The sequence below is a fragment of the Babylonia areolata genome, chromosome 2 (genome assembly GCF_041734735.1).
Source record: "Babylonia areolata isolate BAREFJ2019XMU chromosome 2, ASM4173473v1, whole genome shotgun sequence".
Classification (NCBI taxonomy): Eukaryota; Metazoa; Mollusca; class Gastropoda; order Neogastropoda; family Buccinidae; genus Babylonia; species Babylonia areolata.
The window spans coordinates 26,318,856-26,346,737 of record NC_134877.1 but is presented as its reverse complement, the minus strand read 5'-3'; the positions used below and the strand labels follow the sequence as shown (position 1 = coordinate 26,346,737).

Sequence of the window (27,882 nt, the reverse complement as noted above, 5' to 3'; positions counted from 1 at the left end):
TTCAGCATTTTTATTCTTCTTCATGTTTAATGAGGGGAGTACCTCTGAAAGAAATCTCCTTTTGCTCAATCCTGAACGGCCACATGGATTTTCTGCTGTGCTTGAGGATCTTGGTCCATCAGTCATTATTTCTGTTGAAATTAACCAAACCCAAATCTAAGCATGGCAGTTGGCGTTTCGTTAAATAGTTGTTTAAGTTTCAACCCAAGCCATGTCCCACTTCTGGCACCATTTTTCCACAACCATAGACTGAAATATTCAACAACACATGCAAAGCTAGCTATAACTGAAGCTGCAACTGAGGACCCATTATTTTACTGGGAGTTTCCAGTATTGTAAACGTACACAAATCAATATATATTAATTCACAAACTACTGCACACATAAAACTTTGGCCTGCCATACACTCAAAACCACACCTTTCACACCCAAACATCACAGTCCATTGTAGTATTTGTACCATATTGCAGGGTAAACTGGCTCTTCCCTTTCTCCAACAGAACTATTTAAAGTATCACACTGACTGCATGCGTGCACGTGCACGCACACTCTCTCACAAGCAGTGGAACTCCAGAGAATGCCAGCAGTACAGCAACACCCAACCAAACTTTCACCCTCAACGGTTTCAAGATCAAGTCGATTATTCTACAGTTCCATGTTTAGATCTGTTGGCAATAGCATCAAAACCGACAGAAGGAAAAATACACCAGCATGCTTGAAGTGTGTTCAATTTCAGCCAAAAGATTATTTCCAGCAGAATCAATATATCAGGAACCAAATGAAGAGTACTCAGGAAGTGCCGACCCAAATACAACCTCGAAATAAAGATCTAACCAAATGCCTCGATCTCCTCAACAGGAAAGACACACTTGAAGCACAACAAACCTTTTTGTCTTGTTCCTTGGTAATGCTGAGGTGAAGTGAAGCAAGGCTCAAGCTGCTATTTGCAGCAGTTATGTCAATGACATCTACACAAGTCAACCTTTCCTCTCAAGACCTTTTGTGGTGCATGTGATTGTTGTTGAAAAATTTAAGGGTCTGGGCATCAGGGGTGGTCCTGCAGCACTTATCCCCACCCTCCTCCCCAGCCTTTCTTTCCTGAATCCTAAACCCTATTTCCTAGTATATGCATGAGGAACGGGGATTTTCTTGATCTAGTTTTGACCCTCCCACCTATCTGATAAACTTTTGGAAGCCCTAACAAGAAATTTTGATACCTTTTACATAGATTACCATAAAGGACAGGACATGGGTCAGAAACAGCCTATTGGTTTGGTTTTGGGGGGTTTTTTTGGTTTTTTTTTTGCTTTTTTCTGTCTGTCTCTCTCCTTTTCCTCTTCCCCTAAACAATTCTTGACAATAACATTTTGTGTATTATCCTAGTACAAGTCCTATCATCTGACCTGGCATGAAACAGGGATGAAGGAGTGGCATATTTTCAGTTTCAATGATTTGGGGATTCTAATGCATCCATTTAATAATTTCGAATGTTTTACACATTTATTAAGATGCATTCCACCACCCATTTCCTAACTTCTAAAACTGCAAAATAGTGACTCTTCTCTTTCATCCCTGTTATATCAATAAAAATCCTATATCAGGAATAACCTTGAAAGTTCAGCACTGCAAAAATCTTAAGCTCTTTTTTTCTTAGCACCAAAAACAAAAATGTGGTCACTTTTTCTTCTTTTTCTTTTTTTCTTTTTTTTTTTTCAAATATTTGATTTCTCTTCTGATTCCACAACGAACTTTCCAGGCTATTACCTGTCAGCCCAGGCCCTCTCCAACAACAGGTTTATCTTGTGGTGAATGCTAATGTTGAAACAGAAACCATTCCATGGCAATCAAATAATTTGGAATTTCGAAATTTAAATGCAAAGGATAGTGGTCAGAACTTACCTGTCACATTTATTGTTTTCAAATTATCAACTGCCACTACTAACAATTTTCAAAATTTACTATTTTAGTGCATTTCACTAAAACTGTTTCTGTCAATAAAAATGGAAATAAAATCAAAGTATTCATTTATCAATTATTCAAACAGTGAAATGCTCTTGCATAAATATAAACGCATGTGGAATGGTTTCCTCAACAGGCAATTTGTGCTGTTACATTGTTACAAAATCAGAGCACCACTTTTTTTTTTTACTTTTTTTTCCCAAACTTTCTCCTTTATCTTTCTGTTTCAAGTCACTTCACTCATAACAGCACAATCTGCCTTTCCTTAACAAAATCATCCAACGCAAATCATCATACAATGACATGACCTTTAAGAAGGCAATCTCTTATTTTAAAATGAGTTTACTTCCTTGCAACAAACAAGAAAATGGGTGCACAAGTTTGCCTTCTTTAAGATCACAAACATTCATTTCATTAACTTGTACATATCAACATCCAGCATCATGGCATACATTAGTGGAGTGTAATATTTGAATATAATGAACAAATTATGTATTGCTGTCTGCTTATCATTTCTAATGTAAAATGTTTCAAAAATACTGCCAAAGATACTGAATCCATCAACTGTAAAATGTTCATCCGCAAAACTTTTTCCCCCCGCTTATCATAAAACTTGTTTTAAATTTGGTCAAAAATAAACTTGTATTTTGGAATAATGAAATCAGAGATGAAGCATATATATATATATTTTTTTTTTTGTGTGTGTTAATGTTTCCAAACAGCGGAGTTTGTGATTCATTTTCTGTTTGTTCAGAAATGGGGAGATGAAGCATATTTTCTAAATGCTTCCTGACAGCGGATTTTGAGGATCCATTTTCTGTTTTTTGTTTGTCACAAATTCTTCCTCTAAACAAAAAAGACAGTGTCTTGACTCCAGTGATTCCTGCTGAACCAACCACAGAAATAACAGGAGGGGGTAGTAGTTCTTTAGCTCTTTCACTCTCACCCTGGATATAGATGTGTGTGTGTATGTGTGTGTGTGTGTGCGTGTGCGTGATTGTGTTGTCTGAGTGTTACTTGTATTTACCTTTCTGCGCTGACCTGCAAAAATCCCACCTCGCCTACCCACACCCCCTACTCACCAAAAAAGTCAAATGATGCTTACCACTACAATAAGCATATTAATCTTATTCAGAGACCATTTCCAAATAATCAGAAAAAGCATTCATGGAGGTTTTATAATTCATCTGTTGATTTTCACACAAGCACATGTACTTCACAGTGATAGCAACTAAAGGTCCGATCCATTTCTATAATTCTGCCAAGTTTTGTTTCTCTATACTTGTAGTTGCTGTGTAATGCTTAATAAACTTTGTTGACTCCACCCTGCCACTTCCTTGGATGTTCATATTTACAAGATACACAGGCTCAGACAGACACAGTTGCATACATTTTTCTTTAAAATCAATATCTAAAGAAATGTAAATTGTATCACTTTCTTTTATTTTAAATTTATCACAAATCCTACCTGTCTGCAGACAAATTCAAAGAATGTCCAATTATCAAATAGATGAGGGTAATGATTCAAATGATCCTCATAAAAAAAATATATAATTTCTGTGGTAAAACAGCCTCAAAATGGATCCCTATCTATAGTAATTCTGCACAGAATCCCAGGATAAAAAGTGTCTATGGGTTTTCCTGCTGTTCAGTCTTTGCGCATTGCTCCTCCTGACCTACCTTACCAAAGCCAGCTACACCCAGACTAATCCTACTGCAACCCCAGCACTTGGTCACTGTGAGGCCACACACCAGATGAAACCCGACACTGTTTCCAAACTTCAGCAATGTTCACCAGTGTCTGTTCTGATTCAATATACCACTTAGCCCCCTACTGACAACAATAAATGCACAATTGTGGATTGTTTTAGCTACTCCCTTGCTGTCCGCCACCACATCCTAACTTTTGAAAAGAGCAGGGCCATTGGCCAAAACATTTCTCCATGATCGATCTCTCGTGAGGTCTCAATTTGTTCTTGTCAATCTACTATGCTAATAACTTTGCTACAATATTTGGTCAAAAGGATACCATTGTGTATCAACTGAAATGAATGTACTGAAAAACAATCATCTGCTGTTTACCAATTATTTCAATCCTTGAAATGTTTTGCTACAAAAAAACTGATTTTTCCATGGCTGTTCAAAACTTTAATGTCCACCTTCAGAAAAAACTAAAATCACAATTAATTGTGATTTCCTATCAAAATCAGCCATGACAACCATATCTCTCGCCAACCAACGCCAACAGTCTGACTTTCTGCTGTTTTACTTTTCATTGTTATTACAAATAACATTAGACTGTAAAGCTGTAAAATACTTTTTTTTTCAAGACGCAGTAAATCATAAAAGGATCATGACAATGAATCAATTCTAAGTACACATACATTAACTTCCACACTCACCGTGCATGTCAGGAACCTTTCCTGCCTCGAATTCCAGATGTTTCAAAGGGAAATTTTCTCATTGCAAGTTTTATTTCAAGTATAAACAACTAGTCTGTCTGAGCGAGTGTGAAAAGAAAATTCAAGATAGGTAAATAACACCCACCTGATGGATCAGCTCCATCTTGTGATGTTCCAGCCACAGGATTGAAAGGGTCAGACTGCGAGGATGAGGTGCCAGGGAAACCAGGGTGTTGAGATGTAGCTGTCGCTGAAGCCCCACCTTGATATGCGTGATAACCAGCACTGGTACTGGGAAATACTGAAGTATTCTGATGCAACATCACAGGATACAGACCAGAATTATCTTCACCTGACCGACCTGCACACATGGCACATTTTTGTGAGACTGATATCGGTCAATTTTTGCTAAGGTTGGATATTCTTCAAAAAAAACAAAAAAACACCATGACTTGTCAGGAGACACTGTAAATCCAAGGAAGTACAGAACAGGCGCAAATTATGCTTGTTAAATATTTACTTACACAAAAAATGAAATAGAGTACTGTTTATCATTCTTTTATCTTCTATTCATACCCATTCAGCTTGGCAGCAGAAAAGCTACCTTGTTAAAAAGTTTGAAATATGTCCCAGAATCAAAGTGAGGTATACGATTTGAATCCATCTGGTGCCAGGCAGATCTGAGGTGGAGATGCTTTCTTTTCAAATAAGAAGACATGCAAAAATTTGTACAGACCTGCTAGTACTTTAACTCCCTTTAAAAGTAAACGCATGCAGAAGATCCCATAACCCATGTCATGTTTTGGAAACAAAAACACACCCAGCAAGCAGTTTACCCCCCCACCCCCTCCAACTGAGGACAACTCACATCATGGTAACTGGTAGGGTAAAAAGTAATTAATACATATATCAAACACAGACATGAATGCATGAATATAGGAGTTACAACCCACAAGTAGCAGCAACACTGCACCTTAATCCTGTCATTTTTTATCACATGCTTACCTGAATGCTGCCCACTGCTGCCTGCCTGAGCACAACTGGATGGTTCAGATACAAATTCTTCTTTGATGAAAGTCACATCAGTATCTGGTTTCGTATCTGGGGGGCTTGGCTGGTCTTGAGAGGTTTGGTTATCACTTGTCAATGATCCCAGAAAGCTAGCAAACTCTGCAGTAGGATTAATTGATAACACGTTTGGTGGAACAATGTCATTCTCAGTATCTGCATTGACATTTTCTGACTGATTACTGGTTGGATGACCGATTTCAGTCCTACTCTTCCTGGCCGGAGATGGTGAAGGAATATTATCCTGGCTTGATGAGGATGGTGATGATGGTACCGTCTTTGAAACTGGACTTCCAAGTGTGCCTCTTGCAGCAGAAGACTGAATACGTCGTTGTGATGGGGGTGTAGATGCTCGTCTCTGAGAAGGTACAGGCCCCTTCAATGGGGATCCTGGTCTTTTTGTGCCAGTCCGATTTTGATTTGGAGAGGAACCAGAACGAGAAGACACCTGTGGTCGAGATAAAATGGTGCCCACATTGGTGCTTTTAGGAACATCACCTGAGTCAGAAACATCACCATCCTCTTTCCTGGTCTCACCATCTTTCCCTGAAGAAGCTTTAGACTTTGCTTCTGGCTGAGCATGAAAGCTGTTGCTGATAAAGGTGACGGAATTGTCATTTTTACACACTTTTTCATTCAGGAAATAGTTCAGAGTCTTTCCAGTTTTCCCTGCATCAACGCTGAGATATATGTGTCCAATGAGTTCAACGCCATCATCGAACTCGACATACCCATTACAAAGCGACTGAAGAAACTTGGTCAGTGACCCAATAAACTTGGTTGAAGATTCTGAATCCATTTCTGCTTGTCCAGGTCAATTACAGCACCTGGAAAAAAATAAAACTAAGATGAAAATAAATTCAAATCCATATAATCTGTCCATAAACTTGACTATTTAAGTACCCTTCAGAATAATAGCTACACACAGACACTGCTATTAAAACTACTATCATTCAGTATCAATAGCAAAATTCACAAATGTAAAAAACCGATTTTGAACATTTTCATGTGCAAAAATCACTTGGATGCCAGAGTTCTCCACTCATACCTGTATGTTCATGTATGCATGGGCATGCATACAATACAGTGTGCTGGTGTGCCAGTATCAGGTGGTATGTTGCGCATTTTGGGAAAGTAGAGGACAGGGGAAAAGGTTTGTGTGCATGCTTTTGTCTCTATGTTATAAAACAGAAAGAGAAAATAATTTAACATGCTCTACTGTATATACAAATCTTTAAAAAAAATAAAAATAAAAATTTCCATGCACTGCTGTAGAAACATGACCTTGGCACAATTTCAAGACAAAATGAAATGCAAGTCAGTCATATTTATACCATATGAGGCGAATAAAAACTTTTTAAAAAATTTACATTGGTGTTGAAAGCTCACATGCATAGAGCTGAAAAATATTTAACAAATGTTTTAATTTCTACAACTAGTGTAGTCTCCAGTCCAGGACATTTCAGTAAACATAAAATTAAAGGCATATCAAAGTCCCAAAGGTCCATCAGCACACTCAAGAAATACTGTACTCTGTAGCACTCATAATCCAGGGATCGCGTTAACGCATGTTTTTCGCGTATTTGACGCATTTTGATTTTCGCTGACGCATTTTCACAGCGCTCACGCATAACACTTACGCAAAACAACTTTTACTCCAAGCCGTATCAATGCAACTTTAGGACTGACTAAAGCTAGGTTTGCGATACTGAATCAGACGGTACAAGACAAAGTGTCTGTGCATGCGGAGCACTCCGAGATGCCTACGTGACTCTTTAACAGCTTGTTTGGCTGCTGAACGTTACTCGGCTAGCCTAGGCCATAGCGTTTTTTTGTTTTCCATTGTATCTCAGTCACGGAATCGACTCAATATGCAGCGCAAGTTGTCATCGTTTTTTTCGTCTAGTCATGAAACTATTGCTCCAGAGCAATCTCCGGCTGATGCTTCTGAGCAGCTTGCGACTTCAACATCGTCGGCTTAAACCTTTGATTTAGTGTCATACGTCTGACGCAATTCTGACTCTAACTTACGCGTTTTTTTTGCCGACTTAGCGTAAGCTGCACGCGTTTTGAAAAAGTCTAGCGCGATCCCTGATAATCTTAACCAAAAAAAGCTTCAAGCACAAATCTGGATTTTTCTCTCCCCATCAATGAAAGTTTAAAATATCAAATTAACCAAGACTGCAATGAGTCCCCAAAGGTCCATCAGCACACTCATGGAATACTGTACTCTGTCGCACTTATAATCTTGACACAAATAAGAAGCTTCAAGCACAAATCTAGATTTTTCTCTTATCATCTCCCATCAATGAAAGGTTAAAATATCAAATTAACCAAGACTGCATTTGAACTTTCTTCTTAAGCTGACTAGCTTTAATCAATCAACATGTTTTTCTGCTACTCAAAATTCTGACTTGGACATGAAGGGATGCTGTGTTTTCCCTTAGTGGTGATTAACATTTATCAATTATATATATATATGACTTATTAGCCTAACCTAATACTATTTATTTCCCCAATCTGTGTTACTTAAAGAATTCTGCATGTGGTGCTACCGGCACCTATGGACGTGTGGTCCCACAATCGATTTAAAAATCCGTTAGCTAATCTGTGCAGTATCCACAATAAATCATATTAATTGTACATGTTCTAAACATTCATAATACATTTACATAGTAACATACGAACATTTCCTATAATTTCAACTTCATGGTCAACATGGCGTTACATTCACTTGTGTGATACTGGTGGAACTGTGGTAGTCATAAGACTCTGATCTCACCATCTCCAAATACAAAGCTGATTTTTTTAAAAATCATCTTGCACTACATTAGAAGCCCAACATATATTGTTATTAACAAATTTTCAATATTCAACCATTTCAATTGTACGTAAATGAGTTGCGAACCGACTACGACGAACTGATAATACAGAGCCCGCCCGGCCCAGCCACGATTGAACAAAGTAAGCTTATCACAGAACATTTCTCGTCAAATCATCGTCAAATCATCAACAAATCAAAGTCACTGGTATGGCAGAAAGATACAGTCCACAGATTATGTTCTCCGGCCGCGGTACCTCGTTACCTGTGACAAAACAGCTGAAACAAAACCTGAAACCTCGTAATTTCAAACACAAAGGAAAGACGCCAAAATCAAATCAGGTTGTTCGCCGGAATCACAGGTTTTGTACAGAAACACGGAGTCCTTTACATTCATTAAGCAAAAGTATCAAAGTTAACTTTATAATAAAAGTTCATCTTACTCGGCTGCTTCAGCAAATGCTATGACTGATGCACCAGTACCATTTCACAATCATACAAAATGCTCATAGCGTCGACAGTCACAAAGATGGCGAAGATTCATGCAGTGCGCGAAGGCACGCGCGCATGTATAAATTTTCCAATGATGAAAAACATAATTTTCGGATTCAACAATCAGAAGGCTATCATATGTCATTTCACACAAAATCTATATAAAAAATATACGTAACTTGGCATGCTAGTTGCCTTACACGTGTTTTCTAATCCTAAATTATACTGTAATTTATCGACCTACTTTTATGGTACTGCGGACTAATACATTGACTGACACGCCATCTTGCGGCGATTTTTGGAAATCACTATAGTGTACATTCTGGTGAACCTGGCAAAGCGGGTCGTGTTGCATTCTTGATCGCACCGTGTGTGCATGTCTTCATGACACTAAGTGATGTCACTTGCCCCTTGACATACCTGGTCGAAATGGTTGTTTACAGCCTGGCTTTTCTCATGAAAAAAAAAAAACATAAACAACCGCACACATCCACACACGGCATCTATTTTGGATGGATAAGTGATCCACACCCACTTTTATGGGGGTAAAAACTGAAGCAGTGATATTAACGTTCCACGGGAGTGCCGACAGCAAAATCAGATAACAATAAAGTGTTGATTATTCAATCAAGTTTTTTCTTTATATTTCATCACAGATAAGAATAAGTTCATCGTTTGGCCGGCGGTGTCGACTAAATCAGTTGCTTTTGTACGCAACTGAATGAGGTCACCGATTTCGCAAACATTGATCTTTCGTTTTGATTATGCGGGTTTTTCAACTGGCCAACTCTTGCTGCAAGATCTGTCGATCACTGCGTTATTGCTGCATTCTCCAAGTTCTTTCATAGTAATGTGTTTTACTGGATTTGAAAATCTTTTCTAACTAGTGGCTGGGGTCTTTGGTGAACCTTGCCTCTTATCTTTTTTTGTTTTTTCTTCTGCTTCTTAAACTTCTTATTTCAATGAGTTTGTTTTACATCATGATGAAGTAGTAGGCCTACTGAACTGTGTGTTGGCGTTTGTATGTGATTCATACCCGTGCACTGTTTGTGAGCCAGTGTATTCAATGTAGGCCTGTGTGCCTTCATTTATTACTGAGCTATATGTGCGTTTATAACTTAGGGGGTTAATGTCCTCAATGTCTCACGTCACGGTGCTGTGACCACTCACACCAGGGCAAAGACACTGGTATCTCAATTCTAGTGTCTATGCACAAGGGCATGCTAGAGAACGTTGGGTGTAACTGCCTTAGGATGTAGTGATTAAAATGGAATATTTGGAGACCGTGAGACTGAGTGTAGCCGATTACTGGCTGGTCAGTGGAAGCCGCGAAGATAGGGGTGGGTAGGCCCGGGATGGTTGTCAGAGAGACAGACGAACGTTATAAAAGGTAACTTGAATGGGATGGAGAGGCTGAGAGAGAGAGAGAGAGCCGGAGAGAGAGTTTTATTTCAGTTTTGTTTGTTTTTTCTATTAAGTTTTGATTTCGTAGTTTTAATCACCAAATGTTGACGGGAATCAGTTGTACTCCACGGTTTCAGTATGTCATTAATGTCAGTCCATTGACTGGACGGACTCAAAGAAGGCCAGAGGCTGAAATATTGAGATAATTTCATTTGCCGTACTTGTTGGCTCGTGTTTTCTTTTTTTGCTTGATTGACACTGGCACACATACACACTGACAATCATACACATGGTGGTGTGTGCCCATCGAGATCGATGATGACCATCGTTGTCATCCAGCTGGGCGGGGACTGATGGGGGGAGGGTGGTGGTGGTGGGGGGGGTGCTCATGAGTCTATCTGTGAATGCGCAGATGGCTGAATAGTCCAATCTGCGCACGAAATGTTCGCTGACATTTGGGGCAGACAAAGACAGGCATATCATTGTCAGGGAGCTTGTTTGCCCGTGACTTTCTGGCCTGCCTCTTCTGAACAGCTGCAGCAGTCCTGTTGGCCTCGCACAACTTGGCGCCTTTGTGCACAGCAGCGCGCCATCTGTCACGGTCCATTGCAGATTCCTCCCAGGAGTCAGGGTTGATATCAAACGCTTTCAGAGAGACTTTCAGAGTATCTCTGAAGCGCTTCTTCTGACCTCCGTGTGATCTCTTCCCTTGTTGCAGCTCGCCATAGAAGAGCCTTTTGGGCAGCCGATGGTCTGGCATGCGCGCCACGTGTCCAGCCCAGCGAAGCTGGGACTTCATCAGGATGGTGAAGATGCTGGGAAGGGTGGCTTTTGCGAGCACCTCTGTGTCTGGGGTCCTGTCTTGCCACTTGATGTTCAGTAGCTTCCTGAGCCATGTTGTGTGGAAGTGGTTCAGCTTCTTGGCGTGTCGTTGGTACACTGTCCAAGTTTCACGGGCGTACAGTAGTGTGGGGAGAACTACTGCTCTGTAGACCTTTAGCTTGGTCTCGAAACCAATGCCTCTTCTGTTCCAGACATTTGCATAGAGTTTGCCAAAGGTTGCGCTTGCTCTTGCAATCCTGACGTTCACTTCATCGTCGATGGTCGCATTTCGTGACAGTGTGCTGCCAAGGTATGTGAACCGCTCCACCGCACTGAGTCTCTGACTGTTGACTGTGATGTTGGGCTCAACGTAGGGTTTCCCTGGGGCTGGCTAATGGAGAACTTCAGTTTTCTTCCTACTGATGGTAAGGCCGAAGTTCCTGCTGGCTGTGGCAAACTTGTCAACGCTGAGTTGCATGTCAGCTTCAGCTTCAGATCCAGCCTTGAGGGCACAATCATCAGCAAACAAAAAGTCTCTGATGATGTCCGTCATGACCTTCGTTTTTGCTTGAAGCCTTCTGAGGTTAAACAGCTTGCCATCTGTTCGGTACTTTAGGCTGATTCCAACATCGCCATCTCTGAAGGCATCAGTAAGCATTGCAGAGAACATGAGGCTGAACAGTGTGGGAGCCAGGACGCAGCCTTGCTTGACACCATTTGTGACTGGAAAAGGAGCAGATGTTTCGCCATTGTCCTGGACTCGAGCCTGCATGCCTTCATGGAATTGGCTGACCAAGGAAATAAATTTCCGAGGGCATCCGTACTTGGCCATGATCTTCCACAGACCCTCTCTACTCACAGTGTCGAAGGCCTTGGTGAGGTCGACATAGGTGGAGAACAGATCAGCATTTTGCTCCTGACATTTCTCTTGCAGCTGCCTTGCAGCAAACACCATGTCGATGGTTCCGCGCTCTTTCCGGAATCCACACTGGCTCTCAGGCAAATGACCTTGGTCAAGGTGTGCTGTGAGGCGGTTTAGTAGGATCCTGGCAAGTATCTTGCCTGCGATGGAGAGCCAGGAAATGCCCCGATGGTTGTCACAGGCTTGCCGATTCCCCTTTCGCTTGTACAGGTGAATGATAGAGGCATCTTCGAAATCCTGGGGGAGCGTCTCTTCTTTCCACATGAGTGAGTACAGCTGATGGAACTTCTCAGTCAGCACAGTGCCTCCATCCTTGTAGACCTCTGCTGGTATGGAGTCTGAACCAGGTGCTTTGCCACTGGATAGCAGACGGATTGCTTTCTGGGTCTCAAGAAGTGTTGGCGGATCGTCCAGTGCTTCGTTGATGGGGACTTGTGGGAGACGGTTTTTGGCTTCATCATTTATGGAGGAAGGGCGATTTAAGACCTTGTCGAAGTGCTCAGCCCAGCGTTCGAGAATTTTCTCCTTCTCGGTGATCAAGGTATTCCCATCTGCACTGAGGAGGGGGGATGATCCTGAGGATGTGGGGCCATAGACTTCTTTTAAGGCATCATAGAACCTCTTCATATCGTGCCTATCAGCATATCCCTGGATCTCATCAGCTTTGTCACTCAGCCACTTATCCTGCATATGACGTAACTTTTGCTGAACAGTCCTGCGGATGGCATTGTACGCATCCTTTTTTGATGCGGACTTTGGATTGCTCAGGTAGGCTTGATGCAGACGGCGTTTCTCATCCAGAAGCTGCTTGATTTCATCACAGTTTTCATCAAACCAGTCTTTGTGCTTTCTGGTCATGTGTCCCAGGGTCTCTGAAGCTGTACTATAGATCAGCTCGCGCAGGGTCCTCCAGTCAGACTCCACATTCTGGTTGTCCAGAGAGGCGGATTCCAGACGATCTTCCAGCAGCCCCACAAAGGTCTGTTTGATGGTGATGTTTTTCAGCTTAGCGATGTTGAGCCGTTTTGGAGCCTTCTGGCCTATTTCACAGCTTTCATCAAACCAGTCTTTGTGCTTTCTGGTCATGTGTCTCTGAAGCTGTACTATAGATCAGCTCGTGCAGGGTCCTCCAGTCAGACTCCACATTCTGATTTTCCAGAGAGGCGGATTCCAGACGATCTTCCAGCAGCTCCACAAAGGTCTGTTTGATGGTGATGTTTTTTCAGCTTAGCGATGTTGAGCCGTTTTGGAGCCTTCTGGCCTTGGGGGCGTCTCTTGGGTTGGATTCGAATATTCAGCTTCGAGACTACAAGGCGATGGTCTGTCCAACATTCGGCACCGCACATGGTCTTTGTTACACGTACATCTTGCCTATCCCTTTTCCTGACGATGACATAATCGATGAGATACCAATGCTTTGAGCGAGGGTGCATCCATGACGTCCTGTTACGGATAGGGAGGCAGAAAACTGTTATCAGCAGTTCATGCTCTGCACAGGTCTGAAGCAAAAGCAATCCATTTGGGTTGCAGTGGCCCACGCCGTGCTTTCCAATCACTCCATCCCAGGAGATGTAGTCAGAGCCAACTCTAGCATTGAAGTCCCCAAGAATGATGAGCTTGTCTGCTTTCGGGATAGCAGCAATGACAGAGTGAAGGTCCTCGTAGAACTTCGCCTTCACTTCATCCCGGTTGGTCATGGTTGGGGCGTAGGTACTGACAATGGTGAGGTGCTTCTGGCCAGATGCCAGCGGGAGTTTCATGGTCATAAGCCTATCGTTGACTCCCTTTGGGATTCCGGCTAGCTTGCTGACAAGTGCTGTTTTTACTGCAAAACCAACGCCAGCCTCGCATCGCTCTTCGCTTCCTCGTCGACTCCAGAAGAAGGCGTAACCAGATCCCCGTTCATAGAACTCGCCTTTGCCTGCAAGCCGAGTATCACTCAAGGCTGCGATGTCGATGTTGTATCTGGCGAGTTCGGATGCAACAAGTGCCGTTCTCTTTGGGGTCTGTCCGCGTCATCTCTGTCCAGGAGAGTCCGTATGTTCCAAGCACCAATGGTGAGAGGAACGATCCTTGTTTTTTCCTTTTCTTTCTCTTTGTTTCGACCGCTGATGTAGGGTCCCCGCCAGCCACGGTATGCTGACCAGGGTGATATGGAGCAGGCAATTTTTAGGACACCTTTTCTAGCCCCTACCTCATGCCAGGGAGGTGAGCAGTGCATTCCTAAAGAGGGCTGCTCAGACGCTCAGACGGCTGCCGAGCTCCATCGCTGCTCCTGTCGATGAAGAACGACCCTATGGCCTGAGCCGCCTGCGTGCAGGTCCGCGGCTGCGACTGCCAGTGTACCCACACCTGTCGTTTCGTCGCTCGCCTGTCGCCACAGGACTTGGGGGTGATGAAGGGATGAATGATGAAAGGTCATTAAGGATGACTGATGACTTGCGCGATGAGTTTGTTTAAAGTGAAGAGGAGTTGCGCAACGTCGACCTCACTCTCTCGTCCGGGTCCACCGATTTCCAGTGGCAAGACTAAGTCGAGACGACTGGAGGATGAGCACGGATGCAGTGGATGACCAAGATATCCTTTCGGTGTCTCATCTTGCTCTCTGCACTCCACAGTGCGTTTCTGTAACCGCCTTCCTCTCCCTTGAACCGATAGGTTTCTTCCGCAGATTCTGCCGGATCCAGACTTCACATGCATGGGTAGACACACCCCGGGAGCCAAATGCGTGTGGCATGCACACAGCACGGTGGAGCTAGATGGCCGTCGGTGGCTCTCCTGAGGCGACGCCCTTTTATGCCGATCTTGTTTTTAATTCCATAAGCGTGTCTAGCCACCCGCCTCACCATTCCCAGAAGGGAGCGGTGGGAGTGCCGGTTTAGTCGCCGGCAACCCGACCCTGAACAGGTTGTACTGGATTACAGGTTATCAGTAGCAGATATAATGACCTGACCTGACCCAAAATCATACACATACACACACACTCACTCACTTGAAAAAAAATAAAATTTATCCGTCGTACATCCATACTAAGGATCAACTTGTGTCAGCGACTGAGAAGGGGAGAGAGCGGTAGACACTGCGTGAATCAATATTATGTGTCTGTTTGAATGTAAATGATAGTCAGTGTTCTATGATGTGCATGTCACTTTGAATACATGTATACCTTATAGGTATACATGATTGTCAAATTTATATGTAAAAAGGTGTTTTAGAGAATGTTGTTGGTTCTAAATAAGATATACTGATATGTATATTGTATTATATATACCTGGAACTGATAATGATGGTGATGGTGATGCGTGTCAGTGTGTGTGTGTGTGTGTGTGTGTGTGTGCGTGTGTGCCAGTGTGCCGTGTGTGTCAGTGAAGTGTACTGATGTGGACAAAATGTATATGCTCACGTGCCGTGTTTGTCCGTCTGCCGTCATGAACTGATGATAGCGATTGCAGTGAATTTTTATGCTGTTCATGAAATCATATATATATCTATCAATGTGTGTGTTCATATTTGTATGTTAAAATCATTGCGTTTATGTGATTCTTGATGTGTGGTTGAGTAGACTCAAGAATTTCCCCTTTTCATGTACAATAGTCGTGTATGACTATGACTATCTGAACGGCAACTGCTATCCCGATTATCACTGAGGGCTAGACTAGTTGATAGAAAATCCGTCAGTAGTGGAGAGTGTCCAGTGAAGGGTTAATTGCATGTGCTTTTGCATTATCTCGTGGGATATTGTTTTGCTGGTGCTGTATTTCTGAGACAACTGCAAAATTGTATTTGCATTGTATTGTATCACTATTTTGTCACAACAGAATCAGTTCTCCAAGTGAGATTTGGGCTGCTCTCCCCGGGGATATTGCCGCGTCGCCACAGTGCAACTGACGCCACCCTTCTGTATTTTCTTCTTCTTTATTTCTGTGTGCAACTGAGTGGGCCTACACCATGTAATTGCCGCAAGTTTCATGTTCTGTAACAAGGTAAAATTCATGCCAATCAGAGAGAAAGAGCGAGCCAAACCTAGTTTGATTGCGACGGATTGTTGTGCTGCGTCACATCACTGAAGCTAAAGTTGTTGTTTTATTTTGTTTCGTTTTTTCCCCAAACTAAGCTCTGAAGTTTTCCTTGCAGAACCAGATATTGCAATTTTGCGTCAGTTCTGATTTATCGAGAAAGGAAGAAGAGACACGATTTGTTGGCTTACATCCACTTTATAGTTGTAGGATTCAAGGTTTACTGATTTGCATGGTTTCCGTTCAGTTCCATCCCATCTATTTGCAACCGTTGATGACTGACAATTAAGCTGAATTGTAAAGATACGAGTAGTTCTCTGTGCTGACTCAGCAAACAATTTTTAAAGTACAAATTGGAAATATGTCAGATACCTATTTTTGAATGCGAGGCTTTCATGCGCGCACGTCAGTGAGAGAGAGATACAGAGACAGAGGCAGAGAGACAGAGGCAGAGAGACAGAGATGAAATATGGGAAAATGGTTAAGACACTCGATCAGCTGCCAATATAGAGAGTCCATACGTGAGGGTGTGGGTTCGAATCCCGCTCACGACCTCAGTTTCTCCAAAGTTTGACAGGAAAATCAAACTGAGCATCTAGTCATTCGGATGAGACAATAAACCGAGGTCCCTTCTGCAGCACACTCTTGGCGCACTGAAAAATAATCCATATGGCATCGAGAGTGTTGTCCTCTGGCAAAATTCTGTAGAAAAATCCACTCTAATACAGGTACACAAAGCATGTACTCAAGGCCTTGACTTCGGGTTATGCTGCTGGTCAGGCATCTGCCTAGCAGATGTGGTGTAGCGTATATGGATTTGTCCAAAAGCAATGATGCTTCCTTGAGAAACTGAAACTGTGTGTGTGTGTGTGTGTGTGTGTGTTTACCAGGCTTAGAAGAGAATGCAAACTGGAGGACAAAGTTGTTTTTTTCCTATCAACTAAATTGACAAATGTGAGATATTCCCAGCACAATAGAATATAAGCATCGGTTTTGGAGGGTGGCGACAATATGGTTTTTTGTGTGTGTGTGTGTGTGTGTTTAACAATAAGTGAGTGTATGTGTACTTCTTTTTTTGTTTTTGTTTTGGTTGATTGTTGTTGTTTGTTTGGTTGGTTGGTTTTCTCTGATGTGATTTTGATGCCATGAAATCAATAATGATCATTTCCTCTAATGATTTCAGAAGGTGATGAAATAAAATTGGAACCGAGTGCGCATTGTGCAGTGAAAGGTACAGTAATATCATTAATACTGTTTTTGTGAGGAAGTGTGAATTTCGAAAGGAAGAAGATTTACTACCCTTTTTTGGAGGGGAGGGGAGGGAGTGGGGGTGAGGGGGGAGTTGGAGTGGGGGGCGGGGGGTTATTCGCCCTTTAAACAAGATATTTTCTTGATGTTGTTGATGGTGGTGTTTTTGGGGGTGTTGGTGCTTTGTCCGTGCTTGTTTCCTAATACCCCCTGTTTAGGCTGGCTATATGCACGCTGATGTGTAAAGTGCAAAACAACCACAATCTTGACATTCTTGTTGTTCACTTCTTGAGAGGAGCAAACGTTTCTGTATCTCTTTATTCTCTCATTCAGTTTATGTGCCTGTTTACTGTCTCTCTTTACTTTTTTTTTTTTTTCTTGACAGCATTTAGATTTTTTTCTTTTTTATCTGAACAGCTGAGCCTATCTTGACCCAGGGGGAGACCACTCATTCAATTTCTATGCCTGTTTATTCTCTTCCTTTACTGGTTTTGTTGTTGTTGTTGCTGCTGTTGTTGCTTTCTTGACCACCTTTAGATTTTGCGTTCTGAACAGCCGATCCAGTCACTGAAATATGTATTTACATACATTTATGTCTATTGATCCAGTCTTGACCGAGGAGGAGACCACTCATTCAGTTTCTGTGTCTGTTTTATTCTCTCCCTTTATCGTTATTTTTGTTTGTTCTTGCTGTTGTTTTCCTGTCCACATTTAGGTTTTGCGTTCTTAACAGCTGACCCTGTCTCGACCCAGGAGGAGACCACTCGTTCAGTTTCTGTGCCTGTTTATTCTCTCCCTTTACTCTTTTTTTGTTTTTATGTTTTGTTTTGTTTTTTGTGTGTGTTCTTGCTGTTGTTGCTTTCCTCGCCATCTTTAGTTTTTGCATTCAGAACAGCTGATCCTGTCTCGACCCAGGAGAAGACCACTCGTTCACTTTCTGTGTCTGTTTATTTTCTTGCTTTGCTCTTTTTTTGTGTGGTTAATTCTTGCTGTTTTGTTGTTGTTCTTGTTGTTGTTGTTTTCCCTCAAGGCCGGACTAAGCCCATTGGGTTTCGCTGCTGGTCAGGCATCTCAGTGCTTGACAGATGTGGTTTAGCGTATATGGATTTGTCCCAATGCAGTGAAACCTCCTTAAGTAACTGAACTGAACGGAACTCTTCTTGCTGTTGTTTTACTGGTGACCTTCAGATTTTGCATTTTGAACAGCTCAGCTGATCCCATCTTGACCCAGGAGGAGAGCACTCATTCAGTTTCTGTGCCTGTGTATTCTCTCCCTTTACTCTTTTTGTTTTTCTTTTATTCTTGCTGTTGTTGCTTTCCTGAGCACCTTTAGATTTTGCGTTCTGAACAGCTGATCTTCTCATGACCCAGGAGGAGGGGAGAGGAGAGCAGCAGGCCATCAGGATGCCTCCTGCCAGCTCTTGCAGGACTTCCTGTGGCGGTTGAAGGAGGGCCTCCACTTGAAGCGGGCGCCACACAGGCAGCAGTACTCCTGGCCGCTGTGCTTGGCCTGCACATGGTCCCGCAGGCTGCTGGACTGTGAGAAGGTCATGGGGCAGTGTCGGCAGCGTACCGACAACAGCCCCTGGCAGTGCTTGCCGTGCCGACACAGGTCGTACTTGGTCAGGAAGTCCTGCCCACACGCCGGGCACCGGAAGGGGTGCAGTGACCGGCTGAGGTGCTCGCAGGCGTTCTTCTGCAGGTCCCAGGTCACGTGACACACATGGCACCGGACAAGTGGTGGCCCCTTGGGGAAGGCGGCGGTGTTATTGTTGTTGCTGCCTGGCTTGGCGGCAGACCCTTGTTGTGCCATCAAACCCGAACGAGGGGGGTTTTCTGATGAGATTGATGATGATGTTGGCGTCACGGAGGTCAGAGCAGCATCTCCATCTTTGTCTGTGTCTGTCTCTGTGAACAGAAAGAAAAAGGTCTAGTCAGTCATTTTGGCTGATTAGGAGTGATGTTGGAATTATTATTGCCGACCAATATCTTTTTATTTATTGTTAAGACTGAACGGCTTAGTATCGATGAGACAAGATTTATCAGATTTGTTACAGTAAGGTGTTAAGCAATGTGGAAAAAGTGGCTACCTCTCTCTCTCTCTCTCTCACGTACTGTTCATTTTTGCATGCACACATGCATACTCTGTCCATGTGTAAAACCACATACAGGCACAGATGAGAGAGAGAGAGACAGACAGAGAGAGAGAGAGAGAGGGAGAGAGAGAGAACAAATGGACACCAGTGACTAGAACTTCTTTTGCAGTTTGATCAAAATACAACATATTTACATAATCTCTTGTGTATACCAATACCTCCCCAGCTTGCATCCATCCCGTGTGTTCATGCATGAGTGCATTTGCAAGTACATGCACATACTGTGTGCTTGTGCATTTGACATATATATACAGGAAATCAATATCAACCACGTTTTCATTGTCAAGTTATCAGTCTGTTTTCACAAAGAGTTAAAAATGGGTCAAAATGAAAGATTCTTTTCCACACACACACACACACACACACACACGGATGTGGACACATGTGCACGCGCACACACACACACACACACACACACACAAGCATGTAGACACACATACACACACACTGCTGGTCAAAATGGAAGATTCCATGCCTTCAGACACACACACACACACACACACACACACACACACACACACAAGGATGTGGACACATGCACACACACACACACACACACACACACGCGCGTGCGCGCGCACACACACACACACATCCATGCAGATACATGCACACACACGCAGGTACACACACACATACGTACATAGACTGAAATACGTCGTACATAAAAAAATTAGAAAACGAATATATCAAATACTGGAAAGATAAAAGAGAAAAAACATTAAAGCTAAAATTTAACAATACGATTGTAGCAGAGTACAAAACTGAAACCTATCTTTCAAATATATCAGATACAAAACACAGACAAGCTTTAACGAAACTCAGAATAAGCGCGCATGACCTAAAGATTGAGAAATAAATATTCCACAAGAATACAGATTGTGCAACAAGTGTAACATCCTGGAAGACGAAATCCATCTTCTTGATCATTGTATTAAATATAAAACCTTAAGGCAACAATTTTTAAAAGATATTCAAAATTCAAATAACACAGGAAATATTCCCAGTCAGGTGATGTTAACAGATGATGAATATATACAAACAAGATTAGGAAAATTTGTTTATGAATGCTGCTGCAATTTACTGCATTAACTGATTGATTAATTGTGTGATTTTCATTCATTCATTTATTTACCATTGCACTTGTGTCTTATAAACCTTACGGTTTCATGACAATAAAATCTATTCTATTCCATTCTATTCTATTCTATTCACACAAAGCGCGCCCACACTCACTAAATCCTTCAGTGTGAGGAAGAGGCAGAAGGCTTCAGGTCACTTGACTCTCATGACTTCGCTGTATCGTGTTTAGCAATGTGGAGGGATCAAGGATTAACACAAAGATAAATCTTCACCAAGAGAGCTACAAAACATTTCACGTGATGTGGAAAAAACGACAAAGGTCAGTGTATATTGTTTAGGAATCATTCATGGAGTCAGAAGATTGCAGTCTTAAGTATGAGGTTCAGACTGTTATTTATGCAATTTAATTGTTATATTTATTTATTCCTGTATTCATTTGACATAACTGAATTAGGCCATATTAGGATCATCAACAAAGAACCACACCCCCCCCCCCCAAAAAAAAACAACAACAACAACAACAAAAAAACACCACCAACAACAACTGTTTCACATTTGTTTATTAGTTAATGTTGCTTTTATCCCAAATGACCACACATGCCATATTATGCTGAATCATTTTTTTAAATAAAAAAGCAACATCATAACACAAATCGGGGTTCCTTATTCACAGACTTAAAACACACAGGCTCAACTCAGTGACTAAACATGAGAGTGCATGTGATTGTATGTGATGAAAGCACATCAGCCAATTTGTCTCTTTTTTGATCTTCATATACAAAATAAAACTTATCAAAAATAAAAATAATTATAAAAAAAAAGAAGAAAAAAAAAGCCAATCTTGTGAGCACATTCAAAATACCACATCAGCAAAATAAAGAACACTGAAGAACTACATATACTGCCCACACCGGTGTTAATAGTTTCATTAAAAAAAAAAAAAAAAAAAAAAAATTGTTAGAGCAGGCCAAAGTAGCCAGAACAAGCACACATAAACTGGTAGAAAAAAAAGGGATGGGGAGGATGTTTTCTTTAAAAAAAAAAAAAAAAAAAAAAGCCAGGTGATACAGGACATGGAAGGTACAGTAGTTGACAGAAAAGGAGAGGGGTGGAGGCGGAGGAGGAAGAAAAATAAAAGGGCAATATAAAAGAGGAAAACCATAGCGCACATTTTCCAAAAGGCAGGGATTTACAATTCTTTTTACGACTGAAAGGCGTTTTAACCAACCCCATCAGAAAGCTCAGCATCCAACCCCTCCAGAATGATAAGAAAGCTCAAACAAAGCTCTCCTGATGATCTTGGTGATGTCACTTATATACATTAACCAAGTCTTAAAGATCTACAGGTATATCACAAACCTTCCAAGACAGAGAAAACTATAACTGCTGCTGGAGGCACTTTGTAGCCAACGTAATTATTTCATCACATCTAGATTTTTTTTTTTTAAAGCATTACAAATCAATAAAATATACTAGACAGTCTATACATAATTCATCACTTATATATTACAAAAAATAGTATTAGAAATAAACAAAAAAATACTCTTGGTACACAAATGGCAAATTCAAAGAAAAAAGGGCATTGGGCATTGCAGAATGGGCAACCAGTATTCTTAGAGTAAAGCAGTGTTGCAAGCAACCCGATTGTTGCACACCAGGAGAATTCAGAAAAGAATACAGGTGAGTTGACCATCAGACTAGTCGTTCAGTTTGATCCATACTGCCTGCGGCACAGCTGAATGTGAACTACATATCAACAGTAACCAGCATGTTAAAAACGAAATTAGCCCAAACCCAAAATATAAAGCAGAGACATGACATTATACATAACATTCAGTCGTACAATGAATTGACCACACTATTATGCTTTTTAAGACCAGTGACATAGGCCACACTGAAGACACTAGCTTTGCCTTACAATTCAGTTTATCACTTGAAGTTAATTAATTAATTTTAAGAAAAAACCCAGTTGGAACACAAAATAAAAACAAGAGAGGCAAGGCCTTCAAGACTCACTTGTGACTGAGAGTAAAACACACAAGCTTTTTATGTATTGAGTATAATTTCAAAATGTAATGTTTAAGGTGAGAAAGATCAGTTTAAAGCAAATTAAGTCCCCTAGCATAATTACAGAGTAAATTCCCTTTTTTACTATCTGCACCAAAACGTTTGCAAAATAAATAAAACTTCCATGCTTAGCAAAAGAAGTTCCTGTTTGAACAAAAAATGATAATAATGACTGCTCTTGTTGTTGGGTCAGAATATCAATACAAAAAATATAAATATAACAGTAAATGCAGTTTGCATATAATTAGGTTTCATTATTTATTTTTTTGTGCCCATCCCAGAGGTGCAATATTGTTTTAAACAAGATGACTGGAAAGAACTGAATTTTTCCTATTTTTATGCCTAATTTGGTGTCAACTGACAAAGTATTTGCAGAGAAAATGTCAATGTTAAAGTTTACCATGGACACACAGACACACACAGACACATACACACACACACACAGACAACCGAACACCGGGTTAAAACATAGACTCACTTTGTTTACACAAGTGAGTCAATGACCATGCATCCTGGCAAATGATATAGAAGAACAGGCAACTCATGCCTTTCTTGGTGTTTACAACCACATTGATTTGTTTGTGTCAGACTAAAGCAATCTTGTTATTATCTCTTGGGTTGTAAAGGAGTGAACGAAGACTTTCAATATAAACAAGAAAGAGGGGTGTGGCATTGGTGGTGAATGGACAAGTAAGCAGAGAATGAAGACGACACAAAGTTTAGAGTGAATGGGCGAGGGAGCTGTTGATAATACTGTTTATAAAGGTAAAATTACCCATGGCACCCACCCAACCTGTCAAACCAGTGAGAACCAGAAGGCCTTGGAGGAGATGTCAAACAGGCAGTCTGGAATGCAAAAAGAAACCAGCGCTGACACCACAATGGTCATGATACACTCCCTCCCCACACACCTGCCCCCCCCCAACCCCCACACCCCCACTGCTGCACCCCCCCATCCCCCCCACACACAGACATACACGCACACACATACATGCGCGCACGCACACACACAGGCACACACACACTACTTGCATAAAATGTACGCACACAATACCATTCCAGAATAATCACGGATACACTAAAGCCCTTCTACAATGACTGTCAAAAGCACGAAAAGCAAGGACTTTTCAATGCACAGCTTGGAAGGTGGTGAAGATTCAGGTTGTGCACTGAACAGAACGTCATTACATTTCCATAGGTGTTTAGTTCATTGTCCTGTCATATTGTGGTTTCCGTGGCAGTCTTTGTTTCGCTCTCCATTCTCTCATTTGTTGCAGTCGCCGTTGGTGGCGTGTGGGGTCTCTCCGTACTTGATGATAGTACCTCTGCCAGTCTGCCTGTTTCTTGGTGCAAAACCGTGCTCTTTCACTGAATGGTCCATTCCACTTGACTGCACTGACTGCAACAAAGGCAGTGAAGTATGTTATTTACTTGTAAGTAGAAATACCAGTCATTATTTTGTGGTATGGATAATGTTTATTCTTTAGAGTTGTGGGAGTTAAAATCATGTGAACCCCCAAAAATGGAGTATGGCTGCCTACAAGGTGGGGTTAAAGGGGTCAAACACGTAAAAGCCCACTCGTGTACATACAAGTGAATGTGGGAGTTGCAGCCCACCAACAAAGAAGATGAAGAAGAAGCAAATTATATGAGATAACTTTAGTAATATTTAAATGCTTTTTTTTTCCCCAGTGCATGAAATAGATTTGAAACCATGCAGACAATAGTTTACTGGTGATTTGGGAGAATTGATACCAACTTCACGTGTATTTTTAGATATATGATTATATTTCCTTTACATAGCTTTTACTTTCTATGTACAATTATTAGCAGGGTATTGGGGATGAAGGACAAGCAGAGTCCATGGAATTATGGTGGCCATTATTACGTTTTATAGAATCTGGTAAAATTAGTTTTACAGTCTATTTTCAATCTTTCATACAACTCTCTCTTATCTGTTTTAAAAATATGTCTTGAAACACACACACACACACACACACACACACACACACACACACACACACACACACACACACACTTATGCACGCATGCATGCACACACATCATTGAAACGATCTTCCAAATCAAATAAGTATGGTGAAGCAAAATATCAATCAATCTACCTCCCAACAAAAGAACAAAGAAAATCAAAATCAAATGTCAGTCAATAAAATCACATTCTGAAGTATTGATTGATACATTTGTATGTATTTGTGTATTTTAAGAGGTTGTCAGTTTGTATATTCAGACTAAACCTATGATTTTTCATTTTAATGAAAAACCAAACAGACAAAAGCACACATATGTCCAAAAACTGGTGGGTCAAATTCACTGCCCATAAAATATATGGCTACTTCTGGTTTCATTACCTCGTTTACATAAATACAAATGCAGTTCACCTTGGTTTGTTTACAATAAAATATTTGTAAATGCAGAGAGTTAGAATGAAGTAGGAGGAGACAGTTTTAATATCAAATTCCCCCCCCCCCCCCATATTTTGAATTCAAGCAGTTAGAGACTATGTCTTTGTTGATCCAGGTAAAGTTAATGAAATTAACACTTCTCCAGTGTCAGTGCCCCATCGTATGCCTGACAATGTTTGAGACACCACACAACATTACAACTTAACTGACCGCTTATGCACATGGTTTGGTTTCCTTTGCATTCCGTGAGGTCCATAAGCATAAAGTGCAAAGAGTAATGATGAGTAGGCTATTTTTCGTTTATTTCTTTTTGTAATATGTTTCTCCTTTTTTTTTCCCCATTCCAATATTTTGTAAAACACTGCACTTTGCTGGTAGCTTTGAGAAGTCAATATGAATATCGACTGTGATTATCCTTTCCCATGAGAACCTCACAAAATTGTGAAGTAAGTGGTGTCTCTAACCCACATATCAAGGGGGACCACCCACTGATCTAAAAATAGATGGAATCTATTTTTAGATCAGTGGATACCACAACCACAGCTGTCTGGTGCGTCTCTTCCTGCACATGAAACCAGTCCAAGTCAGACTGTGTCCTTCGAGAAGACTGAATAGACCCTCACTTGCTGTCATGGAAGTCCTCTTTGAATGAAAGAAGAAGAAAACAAGAACTGGAATGACAACAAAGAGAATACAGAGTGAGAAGACAGAGCAAAAGAGAGAGAGGAAAGAAGGGGGAAATATTATTAAGGTCCTTGCATGGAAATGGTTTTCAGACATGTCCGTTAACAAGGAAGGCACTCTTGGCCCGACCAGCATGTTGGGTTTATGTACAGGTCAGGCATCTGCTCTCTCTCTCTCTCTTCCCCCCCCCCCCCCCTCCCCCCCCCCCCCCCCCTCCCCTCAAGAACAGATGTGGTATAGCCAGCACACTTTGACACCTCCTTGAAAAATAAAACAATGACAGAGAAAAAAAAGTGAAAGTGGTGTTGTTCTTTACATATATAAGCACTTGGTCCCATTCTTGGCCAGGTGTAAACCAAGCAGACCTGAAGGACATTGTCACAAGCTATTTCAATGCCTCAGTTTGTCTTTATGACAGAAGCTGAGGAGAAAAGATTAAAAAAACAAAAACAAAAAAACAAACAGTAAAGCAGCCATTCATTATCAGATTATTCATGCTGGACTAACAGATTCACTAATCATTCTGAGACTGAGTTGTCAATGGCCTTTCTAATTTGTTGCAGGGGAGTTAATTAAGGACAAACACCCAAGCCAGGAATAAGGTAAAAACAACCCAATCCATTTCTTGCAACTTTTACTACAAAACAACAAACCAGAACATTGATTAAGGCATCTGAATGCAAGACAAGAACTCATGATTTCAAGTTTGTGGATTTGTTCCTATGTCCTTTTAGGATTTACCTGAGTGCAAGCTCATTAGAAGTGCTGGAGAGTGTTGGTTTGAATCTGCAAGCCCTTGTTTGAAGCTGTGTGTCTCTGCCTTTTTTCTGGATAAGAAACTCACCCCTGACTTCGTTAAGGACTGTTATTCAAATAACAGTTGTTGTTGTTGTTTTTTTTCAGTGACAGATATATCTTCCAAATTTTAAGAGAGAGGGAATAGTGCTATTCACCAGGGTGTTGGGGAGGGGCAGGGATTAAGTCTGTGTGATAAATGTAATACATATAACATGCATGAAGTTTTTGTCAATTGGTAAAGCTCTGTCGTTTGAGGCACACTTGTGTACCATGGGGTGAGATGAATCATGGTAACTTTTTGAGATATGAGGTGAACCTGTATCCCACTTGCATTGAGGAAGAGAGAAGATGGGAAGATGTAATGCATTCATACCAAATCCTAGGTGCTTTATGTCCACAGCGCTTTTGTGGTGTTAATATTGTCAGTGCACAACAGACTGAAGATATGTATGTGTTGTTTGTAATGTATCTTGATGGACACACACACACACAAACACATACATGCACAAAGCAAAAACCACTATTGCAAAGGGAAAAGAAGATGTCATCAAACACAAAGTGCATGGCTCAACCATATATGTCATACTCTCCTCCTTTAAGACTTGCAACACCAATGAATACAAATTATATAAGTAGATATTTAATCAGCAGTGGTACATTTTTTTGTGGACCGTACATCAAAAGTTGAATGAATTTACACTAAAAGAAAGAAGAAAAGAAATAAAAGGTAAGAGAAGTTTACATTAGAATAACAAAAGCCAAACATTCCGAAAACAAAAGAAAAGAATACAGACACAACATAATGTTTTAAAGACCATGTATACATTCTGATCATGTACAGTTCATAATAAAAATGAAAGATGGTGCACATAATCACTGAAATCATATGATATACATTTATTTATGTTTTTTCTGTACATAGTGCATGTAAAAGAAACTATGGCAAAAAAAAAAAAAAAAAAAAAAAAGAGAGAGAGAGAAAGAGTTGTCCCTGGCAAAATTTTTATAGAAAAATCATTGACCAGAAAACAGATGCACTTACAGGCAGAAAGAAAAGGGTGGTGCTGTGACTGCAGCAATGCGCTCTCCAAAACAGCAATACAATACAATACAGTACAATACAGTACAATACAATACAATACAGGGATATTTTAGACAACAAATCTTATGTAGCAACAAGTTTTTGAAGGAGGGTGGGAAGTTAGACATGAGTGAAAGGGGTGTATTGAAGGGATTCAGTGTCTCTTGACTAGTCTCATAGTCAAATTATTTACATTTTCCATCAGTGGCTCTGTTATTATTCTTTACATGTGTGTGTGTGTGTGTGTGTGTGTGTGTGTGTGTGTGTGTGCGTGTGTGAGTGAGTGTGTGTGTGTGTGAGTGTGTGTGTGTGTGTGTGTGTGTGTGTGTGTGTGTAAGACGGAGAGCTTACAGGTCAGGACACCAGTCATCATTATGCATGTGGATTTCCCCCTCTTGGGACGGTATAACTTTTGTTCAGTGAAATCAGTCTCACT

The 27,882-nt window shown here is 41.1% G+C and overlaps 2 protein-coding genes across 8 annotated transcripts in view; both read right to left on the bottom strand.

Annotated features, from left to right (window-relative positions):
* The window catches only part of LOC143299655 (uncharacterized), a 135,576-nt gene extending 126,728 nt beyond the window's left edge, over positions 1–8,848 (bottom strand). For all 5 annotated transcript variants that reach the window (XM_076612980.1, XM_076613007.1, XM_076612972.1 and 2 more), the window contains exons 1-3: positions 8,694–8,848; positions 5,367–6,256; positions 4,507–4,722 (exon numbers count right to left, since the gene is read on the bottom strand). In XM_076612980.1, the coding sequence (XP_076469095.1) occupies positions 4,507–4,722; positions 5,367–6,228 (1,078 nt within the window). In that variant the 5' untranslated portion in view covers positions 6,229–6,256; positions 8,694–8,848. The remainder of the gene's footprint in view (positions 1–4,506; positions 4,723–5,366; positions 6,257–8,693) is intronic.
* Positions 8,849–17,646: 8,798 nt separating this feature from the next.
* The window catches only part of LOC143299684 (uncharacterized), a 94,663-nt gene continuing 84,427 nt past the window's right edge, over positions 17,647–27,882 (bottom strand). For all 3 annotated transcript variants that reach the window (XM_076613033.1, XM_076613045.1, XM_076613052.1), the window contains exon 4: positions 17,647–19,062. In XM_076613033.1, coding sequence (XP_076469148.1) covers positions 18,554–19,062 — 509 coding nt within the window. In that variant the 3' untranslated portion in view covers positions 17,647–18,553. The remainder of the gene's footprint in view (positions 19,063–27,882) is intronic.